Source organism: Podarcis filfolensis (genome assembly GCF_964270895.1).
Source record: "Podarcis filfolensis genome assembly, chromosome: 6".
Classification (NCBI taxonomy): Eukaryota; Metazoa; Chordata; class Lepidosauria; order Squamata; family Lacertidae; genus Podarcis; species Podarcis filfolensis.
The window spans coordinates 24,836,295-24,848,538 of record NC_139609.1 but is presented as its reverse complement, the minus strand read 5'-3'; the positions used below and the strand labels follow the sequence as shown (position 1 = coordinate 24,848,538).

The window sequence follows — 12,244 nt, the reverse complement described above, 5'->3', positions numbered from 1 at the left end:
TTCTTGTTTCTTGAATGGAGGGAGGGTTTGTCATCGCTAGATGCTAAATGACTATGGCTTAGCGGCATGCCAATAAACTACCGTACTCATTACTGTACATTTAATCTCAACAATGGCTCCACTTGCAGGCTTACTGTGGAAATGCATGGGTTGTATACAAGTCTATTTCTACTCTGGGTAGACCTGCTGAAATTAATGAACTGAAGTTAGTCATGTCCATTAACTTCCAAGAGTAGGACTAGCATTGGATAGAAGCACATATAATTAAAATAGAAAATAGAACAGAACCAGAATAACAAACTTGGCTGTGATATGATTAACAGATGGATTTTAGGTACATGCTCCCTTTTTTAGTGGTGCAACAATAAAACTGCTGGCACATTTGTAAAGCTAAGCAGGGTCCAGTAAGGTTTCAAATTGGATGGGGAATCCCGTGTTGAGATTCCTGCATTGCAGGGGGTTGAACTGGAGGACTCTTGTGGTCCTTTGCAGCTCTATGATTCTATATCCTTGCACTATGAGCCAGCTCTGCTTTTGGCACTGAAGCAGCACCAACCTGAGGTGCAGCAGGGGACACCACAGAGATCGGGAGAAATCATGCGCAGGCAAACAGATGTGTATATTTACAAATTATTTCTAGAGTAAAAAAAGAGAGAGCAAAGTGGAACAGCTCTTCCCCAGTTCCTTCCACTGACAATCCCTCCCCCTTTAAGCCTAGTACATCTGACCCAAAGGAACAGTTCCCCAAACCTTAACTACCCTGCAATAAAAATTTATAGAGCACCAACAATAAAATGCCAAAGGAAGCAGCTTTAAACAAAGTCAGGCCAAAGTCCAAGTTCATCCAGCCACAGATCTCTCCTTGACAAGGGACACGTCCAGTCCTACCCAGATTTTTTAAAAGCAGGTTTTCCAGCTGCGCTGATAACCTGGCAGTCACCCCACACTAAAAACAAATGGACACAATATTTGCTCCCTGCTTACACCCTGTATCAGTAGTGGTTTCGCCATAGGAGTCAGTAGTTCTTCTCTACTAACTATACTGTCACCAACAGGACAATCCAATGGCCACTGCGGTTTACAGCACTGCTGTAAATATTGGGCATTGAGTGTGTGTGCTTCATGGCCTTGAGGAACAAAGTCAGATTCTTTGCAGGGTTGCCAAATTACAAGAACACTGCTATGATTCTTGCTACCATAGTACCATTGACTGAATGGGACATCAGACCAACTGAGGCTTTGCACTAGTTGTAGAAGGAACACAGGGTGCAAGATGGGCCTAAGTTGCAAAACCAGGAGTAGTTTAAAGCTGTTTACAGAGATGTGACAAAGCATTACGTGCCTGAAGATGAAGAGGAAGCAATGCATTAACAGCATATCCTTGCACCTGTTGATACAAAACACCCTAAACAAGCTATTTTATACCTATGTTTTGCAATGCTGAACTTTCTATTTCCTTGGGTGTGTTAAATAACTAATTGTTGCTGCCATGTTGGCATTCATATAAATCTAAAACCTGGTTTAGGAACAGCAGAGTTTAATTAGTGTGTCACTAGCACAGTAGATAGGCTGCTGCCAAAATGCATATAATGAAAAGAATGTGATTATGAGCTTAAGTTGGAACATGGTTCATGTGACCATTTAGGACAAAGAGCTTATGGCATTGCACAAACCTCTCTCACACACAAACATTTCAAGATTAGCAGGCTACTGCATTTCTGTTGCTTAAATCCCTCACCTACCTCATAATCCTGATGCTGAAGTGATGACCAGTTCAGCCGGCGCACGGTACAAAAAATGCTATTAGACCAAATAGTTTTGATTTGGTTGGAGGGATTCAAATTTCACAGATCCCTCATGACTTGGTACAACTGAACTGTTCCCTTGCATCAGTTGAATTGGCTTTGCAGACAGCTCTTTGCCAGGTTGAAGCTCTCAAACTGCACACATAGACTTCATAATAAAATGGAATAGGCAATTTCACCTACCCGGAGATTCAAGCCCTCTTCCTGCCAAAGGGGGTCAGCCAAAACTGGAGACTTCAGGTCAGCCCTGGAGGTATAGCAACCCTTTCTTGTATGGTAACTTTTATAGGCATATTGGATTCCATTTTATTTCCTCAATACTTTCTCTATCTTTGCGGTACTCAGATGAATGTTATGCCTCATTTTTAAGGGCAGATTCCAACTCTAAGATGACAGAAAATATAGCTAGGGTCCTTGTTGCAGCCATCAGAATAGGTCACAATTATTAAAGGAAAGATTTCTAAATTTCAGTCCATCTAAAAACAGAGGGTGTTCAACAGATTTGCCAATGAGAGTTGCTCATGGCACCACCACTAAGACACTTTTTGGGGTGGGAAGTAGTTGAGGGATTGGAAGGCTACCCTCCCTCTCCCAATTATGCTGTCTCCAGGGCTCAGAGGTGAGGAGCACGGGGTGGCGGATTACCAGGACCCGCCCTGTGACCTCACCAGGGGTTGTCCCTAGGTCTTCTTAGGTGCAAGGCAACACAGTCAATTGACCTTCCGTAACTGCTCGTGTTGAAGCATTGAACATTAATATTTGTGGTCCCCCCCTTTAAAAAAAGTCATCAAGCTACTTTACAATGAATGTGTAGCTGTAGCCATATTATGGGTATATATCAGTTGAAAAACATTTGGTCCTTCGGATACTGTTGGGACTATAGCTCATACTCTTCCTCACCATTGTCCATGCTGTCTGCGGTGGATGGCAGTTGGCTTCTCACAACACCTAGGAAGAGCTGGGTTGGTAAGGAGAAGATGCCATGAGTTTCAGCCGCTTCTATTCCAATATGGCAACATACTGAGGTCTACCCATTGCTCTAAGACCAGGCATTCTCACAGCAATGGTAGAGGGCAGATGCTGTGGTTGTGTTTTGTGACTGGGCAGGAACCCTTTGGGAGCCTCGTGGAAGCTACTCTGAATGCTCTAAAGGGTGAGTGAGATACACGTGGTAACAAAGAAAGAAAGAAAGAAAGAAAGAAAGAAAGAAAGAAAGAAAGAAAGAAAGAAAATGGCAGTATCCGAAGCAACATCTCCTTGCTGCAAGAAGTGGAATAGATGTATAGGTGCCATCTCTGCTGCTGATTCCTGGAAAAATTATTTGCTGAGTGGGAAGTCTTGTATGCGGTTGTGTCAGACCAAGATCCAGATCCAGAATTCTCCAGTGTTAAGATGGATGGTGTGTGCTCACTGCAGTTACCCTTTGCTATCTTTTATCTGTAGCTAGATGTGTGTTCAGCAATCATATTATCCTTTGACTGCAGCCATTGCGTGCCTGAATCCTTGCTCCAGTAAAGTTTGAGTATACAAAGCATTGCCCCTTTTCCCTTCCTGGCCCCCTCTCTAGAATTTAGATTCTGGGAATGTAGGCTTCACTTTACAAGCTGGATGAACTTTGGCGGGAGACAACAAAGAGTATATTAACATTTCTGTGGTCATTAGCAAAGATAATCTTGCCTTCATTTGCATGCCGAGGCTGATATCTGGAGAGAGAAAAGCCTTATTAAATTCCCTTTATAAACAAGGTATCTGGTTCCCGTCAATGCTTTAAACAAGGCAACCTTGTTGAAAAGGCAAATAATTGTGTCATGACGCTGGTATTTCTTAGACAGAACTCGTTGGCCTACGACTCCACAGCACATCAAAGCACACTCCACCTTGGGGGTTTTAAAATATCAGGCTATTTTATCACTAGCTCTTGGAAATCAAAATAGCAACTGCAATTGAAAAAAGTACTACTAAGCTGTACTTTTGTGCAAGTATGATTGAACTGAACCAATAACATCATCATCATCATCATCATCATCATTATTATTATTAACCTGCCCATCTGGCTGGGTTTCCCCAGCCACCCTAGCACACGTCCAGCAACAGGACAGGACAGGATGAGATGGCAATGGGAGAGGTCCAATTTGGAGACAGCACCTGTGAAACAATGATGCTGGCTGCTGCCTCACCCCACCACATCCCTGTCCTGGTGAGTGGGGATGCGGCTGTCATTCTGCCCATATCTAAGCCAAACCATGGTTAAGTGAGAAAGACTGGGTGTGTGGATAACTCACTATAAAAATCACAGCACTCTGCTCCTCATCCCCCTCCCCATATCCTGCTGCTGCACTACTTGGAAGCAAGCTATGGTTTGGCTTAGCGCTACATCTGAACCAAGGTTCCTGGTTTGCCCTGTTCCAAACAAACCATAAGCTGTTGCCAGTGTTTGTTCCTGGCTTGCAGCTCACTGTGCATTAGGAGTGAGAAAAGCCACAAGCTCTGGTTTGTGCATAATGCTAAACCAAACCATGGTTTGGCTCCAGAGAGCACAGTAGCAGGATGATCATGGGAACAGAAAAGCAGTTGCAATTTTTACTGCAAGGACTTGTATGTTCAGTTAGCTGCTAAGCCAACCATAGCTAACTGGGCCATTGTCTGATGCATTGGTGGCATTCTTTGAAAAAAATGCTTACAGGAGTATATTGGTTTGGAAGAAATCAGTATATCCTTATAATGAACATTTGAAAAAATGTACTCTAAGGAAGTTAGAACCTCTGCTGGAGATGGAAAGGGTACCAAGTTGGGAGAGCAGGCCAAACTTGTGCGCAGCCTGTAGCACCACAGAGCTGGCCTACAAATTGATGAGGTAGCAAGGAGAACATTACTAGAATACTCTTCATCATCCAGCACCAATAGGGTCTATCTTAAAAGAGGTATCTCTCCCCTTTCTTCTCGCTCACATCAATGAAGAAATGGCATCATGCTTAATCAGATTTTTGAAAATCTGCTGCTCATAAATCACTTAAACATTGCAATCTCTCTTCAAAGCAGGAGAAACCAAATTTGTCCTTGAAAAACCATGATTTTACAAACCAACTGGTTAGCCTTTGAGCCAACTTGTGAAATGGGAGCTACCATCTTAATCACTGCCACAGTAAAATGGCTGCACATTTCATTTGGTGGAACAACAACTCTCAGAGATGACAAAAGGCAGCAAACATTTCTGTATAACACTTTCGTTATAGGATGTCTGTCGTTTACAAATTACCTATTAAATGGAGATCCTTTGTCCAATCTGTCTAAAATTTGGCAGATTCAATGACTTGGAGCAGAATACTTGGATCAGACATTTCAATGGCAGCCAGACAACCCTACCTCCATTAAATTACCAGCATCTGAAAACTGAAATCAACTGAAAAACTAGAAAATTACAACTGAAAAGACAAACATAAAAATGATTTGTTTAATTATTTATTTGCTCTAGTCTAGTACATCCCTACACAAGATGTTGAGGATCAACCACGGCTTTACCAAATTTACGCTTGACTTCAACAAATCCACTAGGATGTTTCCCAGCACAAGCCCCCTTTGAATGAACGGGGAACCCATTTGATGAGAAAACTACCATGTCATCCAATGTATTATGAGGATCTTTGAACAGCTGCACCCAAAGGAGGTGACATGACTGGGAGAGTGTGCTACAAAGCTCAATTTTTACATACATTGTGGCTTCTGAAAATAACACCTCCTGGGCTAACAGCTGACATGCGCAGGGAAGAAGCCCCCCCCTGCCTTAGATCTGCAAGCTGCCCTGTTTCTCTGGCTTGAGGAAGCAAGCAGAAGGCACAGGTCAGCTTGCAGAGCTGACACACAAGGAATAAGCTTATCTGAAGGTTGGATCTGCTCTGTCCCTCCTGCTTGTGCACAGAAGCAGGAAGGACAGGGCAGCGATCCTGCACCTTTTTTTTCTAGAAAAAAGCACTGATTTTCAGTACCCAGATGGCTTCATTGGGTGTAGATAAGATACACAAGCACCCCTTTCATGTATAAATTTTATTTCCACACACACAAACGGGGGGGGGGGGTTAACTCCGTGGTAGATGGAAGACATGCTTGCCATAGTAACATGGTAGCAATTCAGACTTATGAGTAATAGTTTGATTTAAGAGTATGATTGTTTGTGATTGTACCGGACACCAGCCTCTTAAAATATGAGCTACTGATCCCAAATTTGTTGGGATATGGACACCTATCTGTAAAGCTTGGGTAGAGAACATGGTGTCCTCTAGAAGCTGTAGATTACAACTACCAACAGTCCCAGTCAGCATGGCCAATGGTAAGGAATAATGTTGCAGTCCATAACATCTGAAGAGCGCCACCGCTGGCTGAGCTTTAAAAATGTTCAGAATGAGACCAGTTTTTTCAAAAAGCCAAGGATCTTTGTCTCAGATTTATTATTCCAGAGGCACTTATATAGAAAAATCTTACATTTAGATAGTGTCTTTCCTCTCAAGGGGTTTTACAAGCTACAATATATTAAAGTACAGCAATTATGTCCCATTAAAATGGGAGCCATCTATGATCACCAGAGTACCAAATACCACCAGAATGAAGACATGGACCTGCTTCATTTGTGCTGACCTTCCCATCACCCCAACAATTCCAGTTCAAGCAATCATAAAAGCAGTGATCAACATACAAGATTATAGCACAAATTCATAGCTGAACCATGTTTCTGAATGATTACTCACCACATCTCAAAAAAATTCTTCAACTAAAAAGCAAAATCTTAAACACTGCTTCCTTTGAGCACTGCTCTGGTTCATTTTGCATTCATATACTTACTGTCTCATGAGGTCAGACTATTTTTGATGACTTGATAAAAGTAGGGATGTTGCAACTTGAGATGTCGCAAAAGCCAAGACCATTTCTGAATACGGAGTTCCCCTGGACTTTGTATCTGGTGTTTAATTCAAAGAATCAGTTTTATTGGTTAATGGTTACTGAAGTTAATTTTGTCTATCCAATAGAGGAGATAAACAACGCTTGTGCTCAGTGTTAAGTCTCAAACTGCAACGCCTTTTGGCTATCTGCAAAAGATGTTCTATAAATAATGGGTACTTTCTGCTAGTTAGTGACAAAAAAATACAACATTCTTTAAAAAACGTCATCTACTACTACCCAATTTTAGTGCAGATGTCTCTGAAAAAAGAATACAAATATTGAAAAAGCTGCATTTTCCATTCTAAAAAAATTATAGCAGTTCTTTAAAAAACAGATGCATTCAAGAAAACCACTCCCTCAAGAACAGCCACTACATAATATCAACTTGAAAGGCAGGTGTTATTTAGGAAAAGGAAGTTTCACTAGCAGCAGAGCTACCTGATTCTCATAGATTATATGTACCTCTGAATCAGATCACCACTAAGCTGAAACTGCTGGGCTAGACGATCAGTCTGTGGAATCAGTTTAACATCAGCCTTTGCAATATGATCACCCTGCAGTAACCACATGTTGGCTATCACAACCAGTATCAGAAGCAGTCTGCCCAAGTTGTTCAAACAAACAAAAGTGGGAGTACAGAAGGAAAACTCCTTGCCATACAAAATACAGTCATACCTCGGTTTTCAAACAGCTTAGTTCTTGAATGTTTGGGCTCCCGAATGCCGTAAACCCGGACGTGACTGTTCCAGTTTGCAAACTATTTTTGGAAACCAAACATCCAAAGGGGCTTCCACGGCTTCTGATTGGCTGCAGGAGCTTCCTGCAGCCAATAAGAAGCTGCGCTTTGGTTTCCGAACATTTTGGAAGTCGAAAGGATTTCCGGAACAGATTCCATTCGACTTCCAAGGTACAACTGTATGGAGAAAAAAATTGAAATGATGACAGATAAAGTTAGTTCAGTTTTTAAGCTGCTTCCAAGCTCGATCCTTTTGTAGCTCTCCACCGATTATTCATATAAAATACATGAAGAAAAATGGCATTTATAAACAGTGGACTCAAGCACCGTATTGGGAGCAGCACGAGGAGAACAAAACTTTGGCAGGTGGTATCTTACTGTGAAAGGGGGATATTCAAGACTGATGTGTGGTCACTAACAATATATGTTCATTTTACAGCAAGGGGGGGGGGGAGACAGCGATCACATTTATTTGCATATGTAGTGCATGCCTTCTTGTAGTGCATTTCTATGTTACATCACATGAACAAAGACACATACCTAGGCCTGTGTCATACTCCATGGGCTTTCAAAATTCCTATGGGCTAAATGGCATTTTATTCATCAGCCAGACTAGTTAGGCACTGTCTTCCCAGCCCCATCTACGGGGCCACCTCTAAGGAATGATCCCATAACATCATGTACAGTAGCAACAATAATCGCTTCACTTGGAAAACTGATACTCCTTAAAGCCTCAGTTATATGTGGTCTTGCCAGCATCTATAAGTTTGTGATTGGCTTATTATCAGTTTGGGAACTGCTCATGTAACATTAAGCATTAGGCAGTTGGCATGGAAGTTATTCCTAAGAGGCAAACGCACACAAAAATGATCACATAACCAGGACACAGTTCTGAAAGGCTTTGAACTGCTGTGTCTCAGGCAATGAATGCGGAACATACACACACACCCCAGAAAGAAAAGCATGTCACCCTGTAAAAGAAAATACATCTGAATTCATGGGGCAGGTGCCCTTGGCATTTTATTAGGAACCTGTGCACAGCTTCCCAAAGCTATCAAATGGATCAGACCCACTTCTAAATGTGAACATCTCTGTTTTGAAATACAGAATGTGAGTTCCTATGTTTAACTTTTTATTTCTCTTTATTCTCCAACTTTCCCAGCTTCCTCATTCCTCTTCATTTCCCCCCACTTCCCTTCCCAGAAGTGCATGAAGCACAGGCAACAACAGAACAGAAATTTATTTTATTTTTTGAGCCGGATAGAAGACTGGGACCAAAAGAGCAGTGGGAAGCTGTGGACAGAGACTGAGAATGAGATCTTCACTGGAAAAAGCTCAGATCTTTAGCAGTTAGAAATGTAGGTCCAAGGTTCACTTCTCTTCCAATGCTGCTGCAAAGCAGAGCCTCACCCACCCTTGGCCAAAGGAAAAGCTTGCTGCCCTGTGTAATGATGCAATAGAACAGGCTAATACTGCCCTGAAAAAACAAAAAAAAAAATTCCTTCCAGTAGCACCTTAAAGACCAACTAAGTTAGTTCTTGGTATGAGCTTTCGTGTGCATGCACACTTCTTCAGATACCATGCACACGAAAGCTCATACCAAGAACTAACTTAGTTGGTCTTTAAGGTGCTACTGGAAGGGGAAAAAAAATTTGTTTTGACTATGGCAGACCAACACGGCTACCTATCTGTAACTGCCCTGAAAAAAGGTATGATATTCAGTACAATGAAATGATGCATCCGGATATGACACAGAAATTCACGTTTCTTTGCACTGGGAGCAGAGGAGGTAGCGACCCTAACTTTAATAAGGGTTCTTCCCCAGAGGAAGCAAAGGTCAAACAGAAGTCGAATTAGTTGACTTCAGAATGTTTACATCCCAGGATGAATCAAAGTTACAGTGATTTAAGCCCAATTTAATTTAGGCAGGTTTTAAAAACCACAAGAATAAGGACATTCTTAGTACATAGTAATATTTAAACCAACATATACATAAATTAGTAATATCCTACATTATAATAAATGCCTCGACAGCTTGTTTTGGACACTTTGTTATCCTACACTTAGTAATTGGTTTAAAGAATGAGCCATCTGTTAAATTACATTGTACTTTGTGCCTTTCTATGCCCCGTGCTGTTTTCAGTCACTGAAGTAGGTTGTAGATTTATGCATTATTGTTGTTTTTAAGAACCAAATTCAATTGTATCTTCAGTAATCCTCTTGAACTCATAGTTTCCTCTTCCATCCATGTGAAGGTAGAACTGAGGAGAAGGAAAAATACGTATTAGCTAACTTGATTTTAATATATACTCTCTGTTTAAAGAAGGGTTGTCTACAGAAACTCCTATCACCACATTGCTGCTTGGAAAGAACACTGTAAAATGTTGCATGTCTTATACCTCCACCTGGTGGCATTGACAGGAGCTCCAACTATTTATTTTGTGATGATAAAGTCATCCGGTTGCTGAAGTTTGGTCTCATAACTCTGACTACGTGTTCAACTCTTTACTACTGAAATATGCAGAAAAATGGCTAAAAAGAATGCTGAATTCTTTGCATATTTAAAATTGGTTATGAAATCCTGGAGGAATCTGCTTTGGGAAAGTAGGTATGGGATGGCTGCGCTTGTTGCCTTTTAAACTATGGTTTCATTTTAGCTATGTGCAACCGCCAACTATCACAGGAAAGTCATATAACAGTTCCTCAGAGCAGCTGCTTACCTGATCACCCTCACTGTGTCTCAGCTTCCCGATCTGTGAGTGGGTTTATATAGCATACATGTATGTAGTGAAGGCGAAAAAATTATCTGAAACACTTCAAGCACTTAGGAGACCCAGCATTTTATCAGCCTTGTAACTAAGCCAGGGAAATTACTAGCCTGATTTGCCTTTTGAACTACCCTGCTAAAAGCTATCTTTTACCAGACAGATTTGCACAACCTCTCTGTTCAGCTTGGTTTTACCAACTGAGTGCCTTCTTTTGCTGTCAGCATGGAAATGAAGCAGGCTTGCAAAGGATAAACAGAACCATTTCCCCCTCATCCACCTGTCTACACACTCACCTGCACAGAATTTCAAGTAAGTTATAGTGAGCGAGACAAGTAGCTGGAGATAAGGGCTGTGTTATATAAAGATTACTGTCAGGTGTGTGTTTTTTATCTTAATCATCAGGGTAGCCACAATGGAATGGGGACTCACTTTTCATTTGCAAGAAAGCTATCTGATTGGGATAGCAAAAGCTCATCATTTTTATAGCTGTTTTATGGTGTTTTTTAAAATTTCTCTCCTCTTTTCATTTTTTAATGGCTTCCTTCATGTTTTTAAAATGGCTAATTACTATTTTAAACTTACACTATTAACCACCTTGTGCTCACTGAGGAAAAGTGAGCTATAAATGTTTTAAACAATTAATACGCTTCAGCTGGCACAATTACTCTGTAATTTTGAAAAAGTGCTGTGAAACTGTTCATTTTATTATTGAAAACACTTGAGCTGGTAGGAACTCAAGGTATATCTTAGCAAGCAAGGTATGAACTTCAGACATCAAAACACATAACTTATGTTTAAACAAGATAAATCTTACCTCATGATGTTTCCAAAGTGATTTTCTGTGAGATACAGTGAAGAGGGTGATACCAACCTAGAGTGACAGAATATAAGATAAAGTAAGCTTTAAGCTTCATCCAAAGAAACTAAACTCTCAAAAGCTCCACATTACATGGTACAGGGAAGCTGTGATTTGATACCCCAAAGTCTATTTCTGAAAGCAACTGCTGGGGCGGGGGGGGGGGGGCGCAATTTGGAAGAGGGCTATGGTGTTGGAGGTTGGGGTGTGGACCCTTTTGGTTCCATACCAGCTCCCCACTGCAGAGTGTCCCAGCCTAGGTTATAACACATTTATTCTGCTGCCTGTAAATTTTCAGCTCCACAGCTAGTAGCTGCTCTAGGAAAGGGTTTGGGGTACCAAATGGTTAAGCTCCCCCTCCCTGTGACCCTAATGCAAAATGCACCCCCCTCCCCAGCTGCTTTCAGAAAATGACTCTCTGTTCTAATCACGGCTCTCATGTGGTTTGGCTTCGCTATTAGACATATCACATCTCATATATGGACTCAGTTTTTAAGTCCCATTCATTACAACTTGGGCGGCTGGGGGGGGGGGAATTAAAGATGCACACTATCTTTCTCACTGACAATCAACAGAATTTGATTTTAAGAGAGTTAAACTTTGACCTGCCTTCTAAGGAATTGTTTGCAACTCTATGTTGGCAAACTGACTTTTACTTATCATGCAGTAAAGAATATATACCATCGTGAATGTGCATCCAATGGACCAAAAATGTGCAGAAAGTTCCAAGTAATAAACTTGCTAATTTGGATTCCCTCTCGCTCCAGGCATGTTTTGAGTATCCTGTGCTAGGAGATGGTTGACCAATCTAGGTATATGAACATAAGGCCACTATAGCAATAAAATCTTATTGATACTTCTTGTTAGAACAGTTCAAAGTTAGAGCTTAACTGACAATGCAAACAGCCAATGGAATCTGAACAACAGAAAGTATGAATGCATACATACTTTCCGACAATGGCTGTAGATGTAGCCTTCCACGTCAACGCTAACAGCGCTGGTACATTCGTCCAGAATTGCAAACTGGGGCTTATGATAAAACAATCTGGCCATCTGCAATGCAAAAGCAAATGCAAAAGATCGAACACACGATATTGTGACATATTTCTCATTTACGTTTACCCAAACTAACTTTCTGCATACAAGA

The 12,244-nt window shown here is 41.3% G+C and overlaps 1 protein-coding gene across 5 annotated transcripts in view; it reads right to left on the bottom strand.

The window, feature by feature from the left end:
• Window positions 1-5,248: 5,248 nt before the first annotated feature.
• Window positions 5,249-12,244, bottom strand: part of ABCD3 (ATP binding cassette subfamily D member 3) — a 47,497-nt gene continuing 40,501 nt past the window's right edge. For 2 of the 5 annotated variants that reach the window (XM_083620664.1, XM_083620662.1), the window contains exons 21-25: window positions 12,046-12,150; window positions 11,056-11,112; window positions 9,158-9,734; window positions 5,559-8,939; window positions 5,249-5,454 (exon numbers count right to left, since the gene is read on the bottom strand). In XM_083620664.1, the coding sequence (XP_083476790.1) occupies window positions 9,657-9,734; window positions 11,056-11,112; window positions 12,046-12,150 (240 nt within the window). In that variant the 3' untranslated portion in view covers window positions 5,249-5,454; window positions 5,559-8,939; window positions 9,158-9,656. Of the gene's footprint in view, window positions 8,940-9,157; window positions 9,735-11,055; window positions 11,113-12,045; window positions 12,151-12,244 lie in introns of all 5 variants that reach the window. The other 3 variants (XM_083620663.1, XM_083620660.1, XM_083620661.1) reach the window with 2 other exon arrangements.